The 20,091-nt window shown below is 36.2% G+C and overlaps 1 protein-coding gene and 1 long non-coding RNA gene across 2 annotated transcripts in view; one reads left to right on the forward strand and one right to left on the reverse strand.

Annotated features, from left to right (window-relative positions):
• The first annotated feature begins 842 nt into the window (after positions 1-842).
• The window catches only part of MEOX2 (mesenchyme homeobox 2), a 75,908-nt gene continuing 56,659 nt past the window's right edge, over positions 843-20,091 (forward strand). The window contains exon 1 of the mRNA XM_055269971.1: positions 843-1,634. Within this exon, the coding sequence (XP_055125946.1) occupies positions 1,121-1,634 (514 nt within the window). The 5' untranslated portion in view covers positions 843-1,120. The remainder of the gene's footprint in view (positions 1,635-20,091) is intronic.
• Positions 5,532-19,545, reverse strand: LOC129478367 (uncharacterized). The gene is made up of 4 exons (XR_008656414.1): positions 19,200-19,545; positions 11,375-11,521; positions 9,874-10,058; positions 5,532-8,602 (listed from the first exon to the last, which is right to left on the reverse strand). It is a non-coding gene; the product is annotated as an uncharacterized lncRNA (long non-coding RNA).

The raw sequence follows: 20,091 nt of genomic DNA on the forward strand, positions 1-20,091 counted from the left end.
CACATCTCATGTGACCGGGACAAAATCGCTTGGAAATATTCGTGACCCTGGAAAATTTCTTCTTGGTGGACAAGTGGCTAGGAAATTGAGCGGGACCAGGAAAGAGGGGGAAGGGAGCCTCCACCTGGCATCGCACGTGAGGATGCCAGGGAGCAGGCATCTGCAACCCTTTCAGGCTCACGCCTTCCTCCCACCCACCCAACCAGGTCCCTCTTTCCGCACGAGAACCGCCTTTTCCAGGCCATGGTGCTCATCCCTGCAACCTCAGATCTGGCGTCCCAGCCCATTAACAACCCACCCACAGAAACCAGCTGCGAAAACCTCGGCGCGCTGCGGCGCCCAGAACATGGGAAGATGCAAAATTTGAAAAACTTCGAGGGTGCGTCAAACTAGCTCTGGTCTTTTCCTTTAACCCTATTACTTCTTTCGTGTTTCTGAAAGGCTAGGCGTATCCCTAGCTTTTCTGCAGGTGACAGTTCCCAAATGACACTGACAAGTCACGTTTCCCCGAGAGGAAAGTGAGTAGGTAGGAATCAGGGTGCTGGGTTGGGGGTGGTGTGCCCCGCGCCCAGGCCTCCAGAGTCTGGAGGGCAGAGCTGCTGCCCTCCCGGGCGGGACTTAGACGCTGGTATGCCGCTTGTAGCCCTGGCAGCCGGCAGTGCTGGGCGGGCGTGGACGCTCTACGTCTGTCCAGCAGGAGATAGGAAGTGGAACTGGGAGCGCGTGGTGCAGACTGAGCGGGAGTTTTGGAGGGAGTTTGCATGTGGTCAACTCTGGGCTCCTAAGCCAGCCCCCAGCTCACGTTACACTCTATTTATAACCTCTCAGAGCCATTTCCCCCTGAAAGCAGTTCTCTGGGACCACCTTCTTTTGGCTTCAACCTCTCCCACTCTTGACATCTGAGTAGCTCAGGGAAGCTCTTCCAGGTCCGACTGTTCATATGTAAAGGAGACTGGCCGCTGGGGCTCAGGACCGGGATTATTCGAGCTCTGCAGAAGTGCACCGCTATTGCTTTGGGAAGGTAAAAAATATCACACGGTTTCCAGTGCAAAGTGACAGAGGGTGGTGGCCTTTGGAACCGTCGTGAAGTCTTCTGCCTGGAACCCGAAACTTGCATGCTATGGAACACCCGCTCTTTGGCTGCCTGCGCAGCCCTCACGCCACGGCGCAAGGCTTGCACCCGTTCTCTCAATCCTCTCTCGCCCTCCATGGAAGATCGGACCATATGTCTTACCCCGAGCTCTCTACTTCTTCCTCATCTTGCATAATCGCGGGATACCCCAACGAAGAGGGCATGTTTGCCAGCCAGCATCACAGGGGGCACCACCACCACCACCACCATCACCATCACCACCATCAGCAGCAGCAGCACCAGGCTCTGCAAACCAACTGGCACCTCCCGCAGATGTCCTCCCCACCGAGTGCGGCTCGGCACAGCCTCTGCCTCCAGCCCGACTCCGGAGGGCCCCCAGAGTTGGGGAGCAGCCCGCCCGTCCTGTGTTCCAACTCTTCCAGCATGGGCTCCAGCACCCCGACTGGGGCCGCGTGCGCGCCGGGGGACTACGGCCGCCAGGCACTGTCACCTGCGGAGGCGGAGAAGCGAAGCGGTGGCAAGAGGAAAAGCGACAGCTCAGGTAAGGGCGCGCCAGGCACCCTCGAGAGTGCGCGCCGGCCTGGAAAGGGGGCGGAGAGATACCAGGGGAGATTCTCGCACTGGAGGGTGGCGGCGGGGAAGATGGGAATGTGTTGCCCTCTGTGGCTTCCCGCGGCCAAATTCGGCGGTGAAGCTTTGGTCCTGATATTTGGGGACACGTGTTTATCCGAGAGCAATGCATATACAGCCAGCAGCTTTAAGCTCTCCAAGGTCCTAAACTAGTTTACCAGAAGGTTGAATAAAAAAGGACAAGTGGCTGTGAAATCGATTGTGAAGCGTGACCTTCCATCCCAGCGCTGGGGAGGGAGGGGCGTGCGCCCAGGGATGCAGCGTCCGTTGGGCAGGCGTGCGTGCGAGTGCCGCTTCTTGACTTTTCTCTTGCAACTTCCCGACTCTGAGTGGCTCGATTTTTCCCATCGTTAACTGGATTTCCAAATTATTGCACAATGTTTGGAACTTGCAATGGAACTTGGCAGAGCGCATGAGAAAAAAAAGTTTTAGTTTTTTTTTTTTAACATTCTTATTTCAGCGTTCTTTAAATAGCACCCTATTTCAAATGGTAAAATTTTCCCTTTATTGGGGAAGAAGACATTATCTAGGAATTCAGATTTTAAGGAATGTGTCAGAGAATTGTAAATAAATAGATGCTCACACTGGAAGAAAGACGAACCTTAATAGTACATGTTCATATGGCGTAAGCTAATTACAGAATCTAAGTTTCAAAAGTGGAAAATAAATCCCTCTACCAAGTAGGTATTAGTAGAGACAAATACTGCGAAGCAACATCAACTCGGGTAGTGTTAGTTAGCTACGTGCCTGAAGGTGGTATGCAAGGGTGCGCGCAGGAGGCGCTGATTTCAGTGGGGATAATTTGAGCAGCCACGCAAAAGGGGAAGCTTCCTGACTTCTGGTGCTTGAAGGCACAACTTGCTGAGTAAATTGTAGCAATCCGGAGAAACTCAAAGTTTTCCAGACAAGTTTTCAAAGCTCTTACCTACCTGTATTATCATAACATTGTTGAAAGATACTTTGAAATTAAGGGACTTGTGAGTTTTCTTTCGTGGCTCTAGTGCAACCTGGATTACATATTTTTGGAAGGTGTCATTTGTTTAATATAATATTTGCATATTTTTCTTCCTCTGCGGAAATGGGTTAATAATAGTCCTAGAAGGTAATCCCGTATGTTGGTTTGAAGGATTGGAAAAATGTTTATCGTGTATAAAGCTTTAGGTAAGATGCCACATAAATGAAAATGATTGGCCGCATATTTAATATTCCTTCACCCTTCACAGCAATATCAATTGTTCTTCAGCGTTGCTATGGGATGGATTCTTCTGTCATAGTCTCAAAAGCTAACCTTTATTTTCCAAGGTCAGGGGGTGAACTTTTAATGTTCCATCACAAATTAGTTTTTATAAGAAAATTACCAGTAGTGTCACTGTTATTTAATGTATTTTCCTAACTATAAGTGAAACTCTCTTTAGCTAGTAAGTTGAAAGGTTAATCATAGCAAGAAGGTTTCAATTTTTATTAGAAAAACAGTCGATTTTATAATGCAGTGACAATTTCATAAACTGTACATTTGCTATCAGTGTAACTTTGGAAGCAGATCCCAGGTCAGGTTGATGAGAGTACTCTTGCAATTCCCATAAGCTCTTACTGTTCATTTTATTTTCTGCAATGAGAAACCTACATGATAGATTGTTCTTTATGCTTCCTGAACTGAGCCATTGCCCTTAAGTTTCTTAGGGCAAACTGAATTTTCATACAAGCACATGTTATTTTGTTTGGGGAAAATCGAGAAAGTGGAATTCAATAACTGATTCCCTTAATTTATTTTAATAATTTTTTAAATGGAATAATTTAACAAAACTTATTTATCTCTCCCCTCCAACTTAATGGGAAATAACCATTTAACAAAATTAAGTTCATTTCTACATGTTGAAGCTGATAATGAGGGTACTGGAAAAACAAGCAAATATAAGTATTTGTGTCAGCTACGTAAATTATTAACAGATTAAAACTTGAGTGGAAAATACAATTAGTCATCACCAAGGATAAAAATACTGGGGATTTAGAATGAGCTTTTCTTTCCTTTGATATTTTGAAGAAATATTGACTAAAAGGAACATCACAATAATTCCTGTTTAAATCTGTGTACACTTATTGAAAATAAAATTTTATTTGCCAATTTCAGCTTAAGGTATATTTGTCAGATATTCAGATAGATTTAAATTAAAGATATCTTTCTCCTGTAACAACTGCATTAGGTGTTCCATAAATTATCTTCAAAGATATTTTATTTCATAGACATCTTGATCTAGCACAAACTAAAGCAATATTGAAAATGATTATGATCCTGGTATGCTATCAATATGTATATCTTTCATTGCTTATAGCACAGTTTAGTATATCAATATTTCTAAAAAATAAAATTGATTTCGGAACTCCTGAAATTTAAAATTGTGTTAGATAAAAATCTCATCCTATATAGTGAGACCATTTGTATTTTGTTAGGTAGTTTATAATTACTTTGCATTTATGGTTGAGAGAAAATTTAGTACATACATCCAGGGTAAAGTCAGGACCAAAATTCTGTATCCCTGCATCTAATACCTAGACTGTATGTATATGTGCTAATTACCGTGTTAAATTCTAATAGAATTTTAAGTACCAGAAAGTATTGAAAAACAGCTTAAATATTTATAAACCTTACAATTTTATTCATAGTAATGATTTAAAACTATAATATGTAAGCTTCTCTAGCATATATTTTATTCATTTTCCCTCCACAAATGTACATGGACACACACATATGCAAACTCTAGCAGCTTCATGTTTTGGAAGCAAATATTTATGGACTTTAGGCTTCCTTTATGTAAGTTTATTGACAATTGAAAATAACCAAATTTAATGGAAAAGCACGACATTATATTTTATATGTGTTAAACATTTTTGTAACTTTGAACCTGCTACGCTTTCCAGCATTATTAGCAAAGCCAACATCTGCCACATCTTCAAAGGGACTCTTAAAAATCAAAACTTTACAACTGTGCTGAAAAAAATCACTACAAAGCAGGTGATTCTGAAAAATGTCTATAAATAGTGTGAATTGCTTGGCTTCAATTACATTTCATTGCTCTTTGAGCAATCTAGTAGTAGAAATAAACTTCCCACTTTTAGTTAAAATAACTAAAATTAATTCATTAATCGAACTTTAGCTTTTGTGCATGCATTATACAGTGTACATATCTAGATATTTTATACTCAAATTTATGAATAAATATTTTATAAAAAATAAAAATTATATCAAAAAAGAAAAGAGCAATTTGGGGAGGTAGACTTTACTAGGTTTTGAATCATATTAGATTCTTGTAAAATTACAAATATTTTATTTATAGCTACTATATCATAAAGCATTTGCTGTCAAATTATGCCTGTCTATATGCTTGACTATGCAGAATGACTAGCAAATATTACATTTAATAAGCTGGAAGTTAAACTCAGAGTAATACCTTCTCAACCTCATTCAGTATTGTAATATTTCCAAGATATTTCAATCATTGTGTTTTCTGAAAGGAATAAAGTAGTGTTATTATTCATTTCTGTGTTACTGGATTGTGACTTTTCAGCATTTGCTTCAGAATTTAAAAAATGATATACTGGATCGTGAAGATTAGAGTGAAGTATTGAACAAATCAAATGGAGTACAAAAAAAAACCACTTTCATTCTTTATCTTGGACTGGTATACTAATTTTAGGTGTGAACATTTAAAAATGGTAATCTGACATAAAAAATTTTAAGTATCATTGACCTACATGAGTGTTCTAAATTGTGATTTAAAATAATCACACTCAAGTTAAAAGCAACAATTCCTTTAGAATTAAAATGCTTTATTGTTGAACATTAGCAATGAATGGAAGTAAGAATGCAAATACAAGGAATAGTTTCCAATTCTGTGTAAATTTCTTCATTTATAATTCTTTTTAAAAGAAAAATCATAAATGCAAGGCATAGTATTGCACAAACTTTCACTGGGCTTAGAAATCCAGAACCTAGTATTTAAAATTTTAATATTTGTTTATGGTAATTATCAATAGAAACCATTACAATGACATCTTATAAGCTGATTTTTACTAATAAACTGAGAAAACAGTACTTCAGTCATTACCCCATTTTCCCTCTGTGTTTGAAAACATAGACCATTCATTATAACTCTGGAATTTAAGTTGTAATATTTATAAGAAGATCTAAACATCCTAAGAACTTAATTTTAAGCAAAAATGAAATATCAGAAAATATCAGTCCTTTCTCTTAGATTCCGGGAAATTTGGGAGGTGAATTCCGTATGTCATGAAATAATTACATTTTTTTTGCACTTAAGAAATGTAAATCTACGGATGAATTAATAGCTGAATTATGTAAAACGTCACCATATATAAGCCCACTACATGTACTTAGCCTGATAATGCTGCCTTGCTTGTGAAATTTTATTCGTTTAGTGTTTTTATAATGGCAGCTTGACACACAAAACCAAATGTGAAGGCTTTTTAGATTTTCATTTGAAATGAGAAAAACCAATATAATACAATGATATATTTTAGTTTTGAACTGTATTCACTTCAGGAATTTATTTCTAAATTTTCAGAAATTTATTTCTAAATTTTCCAAGCACTGCTATGAGGGCTGCAAATGTCTTTGAGCGATAAATCCTAAGGATGCAGAAATATTAGAAAATAAATTACAGGTAGGAATTTCTTAAATAATATCTGTTGAATTAATAATTGTGGATGATTTATCTCTCTCAAATTTTCTTTACTTTTCTCACTTTTTTTTTGATAAATGAAACATTTTGTGCAGGAAGATATATAAGCCTTTCCCTCCTTGACTGTAATAATAAAATGAGAAGGCTTAATTCTCAACTGGCCAGTTACATTGTATTTCCTGGCTTATAGTATTGGTAAATGATTTCAGTGGTTAAAATCAAAAGCAAAAAAATAAAATAAAACACAAACTAAGGCCAAAGTCCACAGATTAAAAATTGAAGTAGATGCGATTTATTTCCTATTTAGCATATTTAAGAAGCAAGACACATTTTGTAGTCACAATTTGTTTCTACATATCATATGCTTTAGATGTTAATATGGTTTACTGACATACATATTTTGTAAAGATTGTAAATATAATGAGGCACTAACATTTTGCCTACTTTCCTTATGATGCTCTTACGACTATTTCTTTTGTTAGTGTGTTGAACTGAACCCCCAAGTAGAAAAGGAGTAACGGTATAAAGTAAAGTTAGTTGCAAAACTCTCTACATTACTCCTAAATCATAGTCATCAGTGTGATTCAAAGTCCCGTTGGAGAAAACCTTGCGGAATATTTTATGTGTTTTAATGTAGTAAAACTTACAATGGTCAAGGTCATATAGGGCTCAGCCTTCAATTTGCGTTAGAGGCAGAATTAATCTAAATATGATGCCCTTTTCTCTAACAGTTCTTCCTATTTTACTTACATTATAAAAATATTGAATTTTTTAAAGAATGTTGTACGAGATAGTATTTTATGATACAAATAATCAATAATGTATCTATTGATCCATTTGTGTTCATCTCAGATGTTGTTTTTATGTTTCAGAATAAGTATTTTCATTTAAAACCTTTTGACATTATTTATTACCAAATTAACAGAAAGTTACATGGTAAGTGTATGATCGAATGGGTTATTAATTTTCATGGGTGATGAGTGGGTTATTAATTTTCCTCTATATTTGAAATTTTTGATATATAATAAAGTAGCTCATTATTCCTGAAGCTTTCATTTATAATGTTGCATTGTCTACAGAAATGTAATATTTCTACATTTATACATGTTACTCGCTATTAATTGTGCACTGTATTTTTAAATATTGGTTTTCACAGTGTTATGAAAATAATTTATATGTTTTTGGTTTCTTACATCAGCATATGCACAAGAATGATCAGGTAGAATCTATACTGTATCTATACATTTTTGGAAAGGGTTTGTGTGAAAGATAGAAAAAGCCTTTCAAAAATAATCCCTTGTTTTATCAATAGATTTAGAAATTAATAAACTGGATCTTTAACTTGTATGATAATATTGCTATTTTATTTTTAAAATTTCCATTTACTCAAATGTTTAATAATTCTAAAATATTTGTGTACCTTGATGACAATTCTTATGTCCTTACAATGTGTACTTTTATTGCAAATATAACATATTTTTACTAGGTAATAACTCATAGTGGTAAAAACTTTAAGGTATTGATTACAGCTTTAAATTCAAAAGCTGTTGCTCTTCAAAATTTTATAGAATCAATTCAATGTGAATATTTCAAATGTATTTAAGTATTCTGCTGTTTGTGTTCATAAGCTTTCTTTCTAAGATGTTAGAAGTATGTTTCTTAAAGCTTGTATAGGCTTCATTGATTAAAATTATGATCATAAGCTGCTTACTTTCATAGCTTTTTGTTTTTATTGTAGTCTAGTAGAGAGGATAATGGCAAGGAAATGATAAAAGGGAGGGTGCTGAATTAACTAGGACGTGGAAGCTATACTTAAAACACACATTAAAAGAAGGCATTTACTTTATATATGTATATGCATATATAGGTATATGTACATCCACACCCACACATATATATGCATACATTACTAGAACTCCAAATTTAATTTCCTGATAATAGTAAATCTGAATTAGAGCATCCTTATTAAATGCATAATATGATTATAAATGTTCCAATTACAAAATTAAATATTAAGCTTAAAGCATATATAGTCTCGTGAAGAGTCCAGCAGGCTTAAGCTGGCAATCAATGATAGTCATAAAAGTCAAGCCTGCCAAGTCCCTGCAGTTTTTGTTTTCTTTTGTTTTTCCTCTTTCTTTAGCTCATTATTCTTCACACACTTCAAGAGATTCCTATAATGCTACAAGAAAAAAACAAATTCCCAGTTATCTTACGTGACGGTGGGCAAGAAAATGACTAAGGTGAAGTCATCTGTCAGGCTCTGCAAAACCTAGAGGAGGGTCCAGCTTAGGTTGGCAGATGCCAGTAGAATTTTAAAGGCCTGGAATTTTACTCTTTGAAAATATAGCCTTAAATTTTTGCCAGAAGTGACACCCAAATGAAAACTTATTTTTGCAAAGTGGTAGTTATTTGCAAATGCAGTAGTGAAATACATTCGGAGTCTGTTGAGGTAGCTTGTCCACTGTCTGGACTGCACAGTAAACATTTGGATGATTATTCTTAGCCACCCAAAAAACTAGCAAACTAAACTAAGGTGTATTCTTATTAGTTGAAACAATTAAATGGGCATGACTCTTATCAAATTAACAATGAATGCAAAGCAAATTTTGCAAATCGTTGGTTTATGTTGGTAGGTAACACAAGCAGGAAACTATTTAGGAAAATAAATATGTGTTATCGGAAACGTAATGGGGACTAGCTTTAATTTTGTAGGACAACAGCAATTTAGCAAATAACTTTCACATTTAAAGAACCACATAAATAATGCTTTAGCACTCACTGCGTAGGTTGGAATCAAGTGATGTCTCTTATTTAATATTATTCAAAGATAAAATGAGGTCTTAGTATGTTTTCTGCCTTTAATAATTAAAATTTTCTCACCTATAGGCTATGCTTACATGGGAATTTTTTTCTTATTTGAAGTATAAACAGATCTGGATGCATTAAACTAGACAGAATGTAGATGTAAAAATGATTGAGACAGATTGAAATGACAGGAAAGTCAGAGTTTAGGCATCCTTATTTGGAGGCTTGCTGCCACCCACGTTTCTAGGATTACCATCTTGTGAATGTCCACACTCAAAATTCAGGTAATTATAAATAATTTTTCCTCCAGAACTATTCTTTGTTCCTGGAAGTAGAGCTTTATAATTTATTTTCTAGAACACCCAGATGTTTAGGAAAGTATAAAGAAGTGGCAACACTTTTGCATATTTAGCCATTTGTTGATAAATCATAAAAGATTTATCCTATGTCTTAGTTATCACATTAGACAAGGAATTAGATGTCACACTCAAAGGGATAATTGAAGAGAGTTTGATGATGGCAATTTGATGGTGGGTAGAATGTAGGGAAACCACAGGAAATGATCGATCCCCCAGGGTCTGTCCACAGTTGGAGTATGTTAGCACCCCTAACCTGAGAGGGCAAATAAATGCAGGGAGCTCTTACCAGAATCCAGTGAGCACAACAGGACAGAAGCCTTCTGGAAAAGTTGGGACCTCAGATGGAGGATTGCAGCTCATGTCAAATATCATCCAATAACCTGTCTTCATGTCCTCCAATCTTCTTTTGTTGCTTCCATTGACCAAACACTATCCGAAGCCAGAACCCCAGGGGGTTAGGTGGATGAGACCCTAAGAATCAACCGCAGAAGAAATGAGGCGAGCATATCTGGGAGAACACAATGGTTAGGGCTAAACCCCCTCTCTGTCTCTTACTATTGTCACCCCTTGGCCACAAATTTAACTTTTCTGTACCATCGTTTCTGAAAAGGAAATTGAGTTAATATACACAAAGCAATTAGAACAATGTCTGGCTTCGTAAAGTGTTAGTTATTATTTTTATCATCTATCAATGAAGGTACAATTATGTCATGCATATGCACCATCTGAAAATAATCTATTTTATGCTACCTGTTTGCATTTTATTACAAATACTGCTATAGGAAATGTAACTTGCCTAAGTAATTACTAAAGATTTAAAATAATCATTGTCCTTAGAATTGTAAACAGCATCAAATTTCCCTGAAATGTAAGGTGAATTCTAGCCAAGTTATGTAAGAGGCTCAAGTTGCCTTTCCTATCCTTAAGATTTCCATTCCACAGGCTCTTTTGCTTGGACCTCTCCTAACTTCCTCTTCTCTTGTGTCTCCTGCTACTTCTCCATTGAAAAGCTGTTTTCAGGAAGAGTGCATATTGAACAAAATAAAGAATAAAATGAGGATTTTTTTTTTTTTTGAGAGCAAGTTTTTTTCTGTTGCCCAGGCTGAGATGCAGTGGCGCAATCTTGACACACTGCAACCTCCGCCATCCAGGTTCAAGTGATTCTCCTGCCTCAGCCTCCTGAGTAGCTGGGATTAAGCAGGCGCTCGCCATCACGCCCAGCTATATTTTGTATTTTTAGTAGAGAAGCGGTTTCACCTTCTTGGCCAGGCTGGTCTGGAACTACCGACCTCAAGTGATTTGCCTGCCTCGGGCTCTCAAAGTGCTGGGATTACAGGTGTGAGCCACCGTGCCCGGCCAGAACTTAACTTTTTAAAAAGAGTGTACACAGGGGCAGGGCATTTAGTCAAGAGGAAACAGAACTTAAATAAAAGGAATTCAAATATGACAATGAAATTTTGGGTCTCTGTTTTAGCTGTTAACGAGTAGGGTGGGAATGACATTTTCCTGCTATGTTAGAAACTTTATTGCAGAGAGAATTTTCTTATTGTAGCTCTGTTATTTTTAGCAGTTCCAGTTGCAGACCCTTAAGAATGGCAAATGTGCAAATATTACTAAAAGCTGAAAACATATATGTCCCACACAAAATGCATGAAAATAATTTTATCTTGGTGGTATAATTTCTTTTTACGAAGAAAATATTTTAATTATTTGTTTGTTCACTTTTGCATATTTAATACATTATTGAGAAATACCACTTAGATAGAGGTAAAAGAGAACAGCAAAACCCCTGGAATTGCAACTCCTGGGCGGTTGACTGCGTTGACTCTATTTAGTTTAGTCACCTCTCCCACATCCACAATGCAGTGTGCAGAATTCAGAAATGTACTTCAGCGAAATTTTAAATGATTATATATGCGAGACTTCTACAGCGCCTTTTGAATAAATAATAGAATCAAACATTATATTAAAATCACAAATGCAGAGTTAACTTTTTAAGCATTTTCAGATCCACAGCAATTTGATCCCTGAAACGAGAGAAGTTTAAAGGAATAGAGAGTGTTTCTCTGCTACATAATAGAAGAACTGGGAGGATGTAGGGAGAAGAGTACAGGAAGAAGAGCAAAATGTTAAATGTCCGATAACACACAGCAGGGACAAGAAGGGTCCAACGGCATCAACCAGTGTTGACGCTTTGATTTTAGAGGAGGCTTGATTTGTCAAAGTTTCCTTAATGAATTGTAATCTGTAATATTTAAACAGATGATTAGAATCAAAATAATCAAGACACTAGAAGAGACTCAAGGCACTACCCAGTTCAATGAATGTATTTCCTAGATGAGGGAATGTGCCCAGAGAAGTTAAGTAATGTCTGTCCATTCAGCCAAGTAGTGGCAGCTAAGCTTCCATATCCTGACTTCAGCCTAGTGCCCTTAAAAGGAAAATCTCATAAAATATTTTGAAGCCTTAAGTTTTTAGTCTTCCCAGTAAAAATAAATTTCAGCATCATTTAAAATATTGGCTACTGCTTTTAAGTGAACAAGATGGAATTTGACAAAGTGCTTTGCTTGAGTGTAAATTACCTCTCCCAGAATCTGATTTCATGATTACCTCAGACATTTTTCAGCTTTGTTTTACGAATGTAAACAGTGATCAACTTCCTTAGCTTCAATTTTTAATTTTTTTAATGATATAGCTTTTGTGGTCAATTACCAAAGTACCTGAATATATTTGACACAGTTTAATAGCTGGCAATGTGCAGATAGGCTTTGCTGTAAATAGTAGATATTTATGTGAACAGAATCATATTTTAGGCAGTTATTTGTGAATTGAAGTATCTGCTTTTTGGTTTAAAAATTTAACATTTAATCCAAGTAAATTTTGTTAACTTGAGCATTACCTATATTGTATTTGCCTTTTTTGTGTTCAGATAAGGTAATAAAAAACATTACCACAAGTAGATACCAGAAAACCTTCCCTTATCTTAAGTCCTTAACTTTATCCCCAGTTTTAGAAAACCACTGATTTTAAAAAATTTAATGCAATCTTTTTGCACAGAAGATGATGAAAAATATTGATGATTGGTCATTTTTCTTATGCTAACCAGGCATGTTTTCCTTGTTTCTCCTCCTCTCCTGTTCACACCCATCTTCCCTACAATGTGTAAACACCAGACCCATCTGTTCCTCTCTAATACAATGAACTGTATAACCTCTGGAACACTCTAACATTGACCATTCTTGTCTATTTCAGATCCTTAGTTCTTACAAGACTCTCAAAACACAGAATTAAATATCAAAAATAGTTAATTATTCCATAACTTTTTTCCTTTTGTTTTCTAAAGACAACAGCATTTCCAAACACGCACACACACACACACACACACACACAATCTTTTATCTAATTAATTTTAATTTACTGTCAAAATGCTTTCACATTTATAGTCTCAGTTGATGATTTCTTCTTTTCTATTAGACTTATATTTAAGACTGAGTTCCATTACTTCATCCTACCAGAGCATGGTTCAAATCCATTCTATTCCATATTCTTCTATATTTTTTCCCTGTACCTACTTTCAAGTCTCTTGCACTTAATTTCGTTCTTTCCCCGAGGACTCCCGAAATGAGTATTCTCTGAGCATCTTTATCTCTTGTCATTCTTCTCTAATTAAATGCTGTAGAATAATACAACATGTAGTATTATTTTGACCCTATCATTTCTCTTTGTGGAATTCTATGATAACCTGAAATTATTCTACACTTAAAATACAAATGTTGAATTATTGGCTTTGAAACACATGACACAGGGACCGGCTAATGTCAATCAATAATATGTTATTAGATATTACTTGTACTGGCTTTTGTGTGTAACCAAATTTTGTTTAATATTATATCTATCTATAGATATATAAGTATTATTATATCTATCTATCATCTATGTATCTACATACACATACACATATATGCATGTGTGTGTGTGTATTTAGAGCACTGCTTTTCTGGCAAAGTGAACTTTTCATTTAGTCTTTGGAACATGATGCTTAAGAGTTTAAGACAATGTTCTGATACTTTCTAATGTGAATATCTAAATGTTTATAGTTTAGCTACATTCAAATTTTCTACATGATTTTCCACATCTCTCAGTTAGTCAGGAATCCCCAGTGATATGCTATGTCTTACTATCGAATTTTTTCAGAAAAGAATTTAGACTATATTTTAATGGATTTCTGTCTACAATCTGTCATCCTAATCAGTACAACCTTTATTGACCAGCTAGGACCGTTTTTGTTGATGTTGGTTTTGCTTTTGTTTTGACCAATCTTTTTTTTTTGATAGACTTGTTTATGCCTATTCCTCATCTTAAAAAAATCTTTATTTTGAGGTAATTATAAATTCACCTTCAGTTGTAAGAAGTAATACAGAAGGAGCCCTTATTCAGATTTCACTGTTTTATATGCACTTCTGTGTGCGTATTTAGTCCTATGCTGCCTGCCAGATTTATTTTTTATTTTTATCCCATAGCCTGTAATATATTTTCCCAATCTATATGCATCATTTTCATTAAAATGTGGATGGTTACACCTTTTGAGATTACTACCTCCCTACACTAATCATTACTTTTCCCTTGACATATAGTATCTATAAAGTGCGGAAGACTACACTTACATTTTCCCTTGTGGCTATCTTTGTTGTCCCTAGTTCACATGTCTCTAGTTTTTTACTTGGATCAGAAATATGCACTCCCTAAGGAAAAATTAGTGTTTTCTTTTTCTTTTAGTGTGTTTTCCATCATAGGCTTAGGTGCACAGTTCTTGGTAAATCCTATTTCTGGCATAGAAAATGCTTCCCTTGTAATGAATGATTTCTCTTTGTTAGGGGTGTTTTGAAGGTCTTGGTTCCAGGCTCTTAGTAGTAGGGCAAATTTCGAAGATGCCTGGGCAATCTGTAGGAGAGTTGAATGACTGTCCAGGTTAAGTTTAATTATCTGTGTTTGTGTCTAATTGATATTTATGGATATTTTCTTTTTTCTTTTTTTTTTTTTTTTTTGAATCTCGCTCTGATGCTCAGGCTGGAGTGCAGTGGCACGATCTTGGCTCACTGCAACCTCTGCCTCCCGAGTTAAAGCAATTCTCCTGCCTCAGCCTCCCAAGTAGCTGGGACTACAGGCACTTGCCACCACGCCCAGCTAATTTTTTCTATTTTTAGTAGAGATGGAGTTTCACCATTTTAGCCAGGATGGTCTTGATCTCCTGACCTCATGATCCGCCCACCTCGGCCTCCCAAAGTGTCGAGATTACGGGCGTGAGCCACCGTGCCCTGCCCAATATTTACGGATACTTTCTAAAGTGAAAGACCTTTGATTATATGTGATATATTTGCTATTATTAGATTAATCAGGACAAAAATAAATATGCATTTTTAAAAGTTTACCATAAATCAGTGAAACAATCTATAATTTCAAAGGTAAGATGTCTATATTTTTAAGAATTTGGAAATTGTCAAGCCTAGTTTTCTAACGTAAGAATGCCTCATTACGTTATTTTTAAGTAAGACATAAGATTCTATATACATTCTGTGCAGTTATGCTATACATTGTTTAGCTTCTGAGCATTACATACAGTCAAGAAACATAGTATTTAATATGTCAGTCTAACAGAGACAAAACATTAAATAAAACATGGAATCATTGGACAACTGAGAAATATAAGGAATATCAAGCAATCTACATTGTAGTAATGGATAGTGGCGAAAATAGTTGGTGATTTGAAAATAAAAAATAGTTTAATTTCAAATTTTTCAATTGACCACTTTTTTTTTTTTTTTTTTTTTTGTAACAGAGTCTTTCTCTGTCACCCAGGTTGGAGTATAGTGGTGCAATCTTGGCTCATTGCAACCCCAGCCTCCTGGGTTCAAGTGATTCTCCTTCCTCAGCCACCCACACAGCTGGAATCACATGCATGCACCAGCATGCCTGGCTAATTTTTGTATTATTAGTAGAGATGGGGTTTCACCATGTTGGCCAGGCTGGTCTTGAACTCCTAATCTCAAGTGATTAGCACTTCGTGGTTTCCCAAAGCGCTGGGATTACAGGCGTGAGACATCATGCCCAGCCCAAATTGACCAATTTTTTAAAAAAGAAATGAAAAATCTCCTTTATAAGGACCTTGATACAATGATACTGATTTAAACTGTAATACCTGTGTCATGTCACTCTGATTTGAGTATGACTGATTAACCATATTCATCAATGCTGTTTGTTTATGTGGTTATGAGACACTGATAAGTAACCACACTGTGGCCTGGCTTGTAAGGAAGGAGCAATGATAGTGAGGGGTGGGCAAGCTAATAAAGTCATTTCACCTGTGGTTACGGGCTTAGTCACGTAAACTGTCTAATAAAAGGGAAGCGTGCAATAAGTCTACTTGTGCAATTGAGTTAGCATTTATTTCTGTAAGGAAGTAAAAATCAATCCATATTGCAACACATTTTGATAGGTTTAAAAAAATCTGTTAAATCTGATTTGTTTTGTTACCAACGACTCTGATACTGATTCCATTTTAGCAATTTCTTTAGTTCACAAGAACAGATCACTGTCAGACTCTCCATGCTTCTTTAATTTATCATAAAATTACTTTTTTCTGACTAGTAATTCTCAACACAGATGTTACATTGGAATGATATGGGCATTTTTAAGAAATACTGATATCCCATAGAATATGATTAAGTTCATCTAGAATGGAGCTGGCATTTAAAAAATTTTATATTGGAAAATTACAGCATTTAAAAAATAGAGAGAATTGTGTAATGGACTTCCCTGTTTCCATTATGTTCAATGTTTATCAACACATGGCAAATCTTATTTATTTGTACCATCCCACTACTGCCTCATAGTGTCCCAATTATTTTGAAAACATCTCAGATATCTTATTATTTTATCTGGACATTAATGTTTTTAAAAAAGCTTCCAGGTGACTGCAATGTATAGACAAAGTTGAGAATTACCAGTTTAGAATAGTCTTGTTTCTCAGTTGAAAAGTTCTGAGAGTCAAGGACCCCGTAGTCTAAATATGATCTTTTTCTGCACCTAGAGAGCAATGTCAGACAGGGTTGCTCAACAAATATTACAGATGTGCTAGAAATGACCATTTGTACGTATATGCTTAGCATCAATTATTGTAATACTATTTTATGTCATGTAGTATGGTATGTAAAGCCACATGTTGCTATCTAAATTTAAATTTTAACTAAATAAAACTAAAAATTCAATTGTTTGGCTCCACTAAGCACATTCCAAGTACTCAATAGCTATATGTGGCTGCTAGTGAATGGATTGGGCAGCACAAATATAGAACATTTTCATCTGTTAGTAACTCCAGCTGGACAGTCATTCTAAACAACGAGACAAACTTTCTTACCCTTCAGCTAATGAAGGAGCCATCAAGGATGCCATCCCTCTCCCACCTCAATGGACAAAGAGATTATGAGATTCAAATACTACAAGAAGCCAATTACAATGAAAAGTTGAAGCATATCTGAAGGTGAAATGTAAAGAGTACTATTTTACCAAATGCCTTCATGGATAAATTCTTGCATCTATCAACCAAATATTTATGAAAATAAAATGCATTCATTGTTTTGAAGATGACTAAGTACATCCTAAAATAATTATTAAACATAATGCATATGTGTAAGATATGGGGACTTATCAAAATAGAAGCAAAATCAGAAATATGAAATCATTGAATTGTAGATACCCAATTAAAATGAGGTAAAGCACAACATAACAATGGAAGTGAATGTAAAAAAAAAGTAGAATTTTGGAAGCAGGAAAGCAAACAATAAAAGCATATTCAAGACTGTAAGGTCAACTAGGGAGATTCTTCCAGGCCTCTTGAGGAATGGGGAGGAGACATTTTTCTGGGAAAGGATGGGGAACACGCCAGGAACTAGGCTAGATTTTCCAGGGGGAAAGTATGAAAACTCAATCGAATCAGGCAGTGGCAACTAATGACCTAGAATCATTAACCTTTAAAGCCTCTCAATAGATGTAGTCTTTAGTAATCCGTGCTCTGAATTCCAGAATCGTAAGTCAGGTAGCTGAGAAAGAGGAGAAGTTACTAGAGGAGTTTTTAACTTTTTAGAAGGAAAATGGGAATAAAGTATTCATCTTGGCATTAGAAAAGAGCAAATGCAAGTAAGAGTGACGTATAGGGAGTCTCTTGTCTATACCGTGAAACATCTGGGCCTCTTTGGCCGTGGCCATACACTACGCAATTCAGCTGCCACGACTGCAGAGTTTTGACTATGTGGGAAGCAGGAGGATTATTCACCAGTGAATTCATTTTTAATAAAGATTAATTGGAAATTAATTGAGGATTAACCTGCTAGTGATTTTTGGTAGAAAAGGTAGTATTAACACTACACATTAGGCAAAGATATTACTGGACATATTCACGTTAGAATTTATGAGTTGAGAGTGTGCGTTAAAGTAGGAAAATGTTAATGACAAAGTATGAAAGTGTTAATGATTGCAATCAGGGTATCTTAGAAACACAAAAAACAAATATACATATTATAGCATTGAGCCAAATATAAATAAGTGCCCGGGCAACTCTCATCATTCACAAGGGGTTTTGGAACAGAAATAAGTCTAAACCAAATATAATTTGTAATAAAGTTTTATTGGCAGTATAGAAGAAGGGTAGAGAAAATCTTTCAGTAGTTTTCATTGAGTGACATTTATGAGTTTACTTTTAGGTTGAAACTTTACTCGTACGACATTGGTGTCATTGGTGTGTAAATGTGTGGATGTGATAATTGTGTTATTAATACCAATTGTTTTTTACTTTAGATTAATAAATCTGACGTTTTGCAAATTAAGAAAAGGTGCTATTTTTTTTCCGTGGACATAGTGAGGAGAGGTAAGAGACGATGTTTTAAATAGAAACCACTTAGAAGAAATAGTTTGCATATGTATAGCATCCCTATTAGAGACACTAATTAAATTTATGTTAATTAACTGCATTAAAGTAGAGTTGACCTTTGAATAATGTGGAAGTTAGGGGTGCAGATCCCCATGTGCAGTTGAAAATCCATGTATAACTTTCAAGTCTTCTAAAACTTAACAACCGGCCAGGTGTGGTGGCTCATGCCTGTAATCCCAGCACTTTGGGAGGCTGAGGTGAGCGGATCATCTGAGATCAGGAGTTCGAGACGAGCCTGACCAACATGGTGAAACCCCGTCTCTACTAAAAATACAAAATTAGCCAGGCGTGATGGTGGGTGCCTGTAATCCTAGCTACTCAGGAAGCTGAGGCAGGAGAATCGCTTGAACCCAGGAGGCGGAAGTTGCAGTGAGCCGAGATCGCGCCACTGCACTCCAGCCTGGGCGACAGAGCAAAACTCCGTCTCAAAAGAAAAAAAAAAAAAAAAAAAAACAAACTTAACTACTACTACTAGCCTACTATTGCCCAGAAGTCTTATCAATAACATAACAGTAGATTAATACACATTTTTAATGTTATGTGTATTATATACTGTATTCTTACAATAAAGTAAGCCAGAGAAAAGAAATGTTATTCAGAAACTCATAAGGAAGAGAAAATATATTTACTATTCATTAAGTGGAAGTGGCTCATCATCAAGGGCTTCAGTTTTCATCACCTTCAGGTTGAGCAGGCTGAGCAGAAGGAGGAAGAGAGGGGAGAGGTCTTCCGTCTCAGGTAGCAGAGGCAAAGAGAATCCATGCATAAGCAGACCCACACAGTTTCGCCCCCTGTTGTTCAAAGGGCAACTGTAGTTAAATGCATGTTAGTACACAGTAGAAATAAGTAGTTTCCACATTACTTGGCTTTACCTTGAAAACTCGGGATGTGAGAAAAAAATTAAACCAATAAGAAATTTAAATATGTTATTCCAAGGGGATGGAATAAAGTGAATATTTTGTTTAACTGTGTCCTAAAGAGGTGCTGAACTAGGGAGGGAATGCTTAACACAAGAGTCACACACAGAATGTGATTAAGGGATTTTCCTCGTTAAGTAGCTGAGCTATTCTCAGGTCAGATATAAATACTTCCTCACATTTTCTCTACACTTCTAATACCTTTTAAAAACTTTCTCCTTTTACATCTCCTAATGAAAATATACTTCATTTAAAATCACTTATTAACCTTAGGAAGTACATTAGTATTTTAGCCCAAGATGAATTATTTAAAGGCAGGAGCTCAGAAAAGGATGATTTTCATAAATGGTTACTCATTTCAAATTGTAGCCTACCTCCCCTAGGACCCCCAACACACCACACCAATGCAATAGGTGTTTCAGCAGCATCATAATTAATAAACTTGTACATAATTCCCTAAGTTCCAGGGACTTGGCCCTATGCTTTGGGTACAGTAAGATGAATAGAACACCTTGAAGTTTCTGGAAGGGTCCACAGTACAATAGGGAAGCCAAAGATGGAAACAAATGGTGACAATCTGTGATAGAGGGTATAATAATGCAGC

The sequence above is a fragment of the Symphalangus syndactylus genome, chromosome 3 (assembly GCF_028878055.3).
Source record: "Symphalangus syndactylus isolate Jambi chromosome 3, NHGRI_mSymSyn1-v2.1_pri, whole genome shotgun sequence".
Classification (NCBI taxonomy): domain Eukaryota; kingdom Metazoa; phylum Chordata; class Mammalia; order Primates; family Hylobatidae; genus Symphalangus; species Symphalangus syndactylus.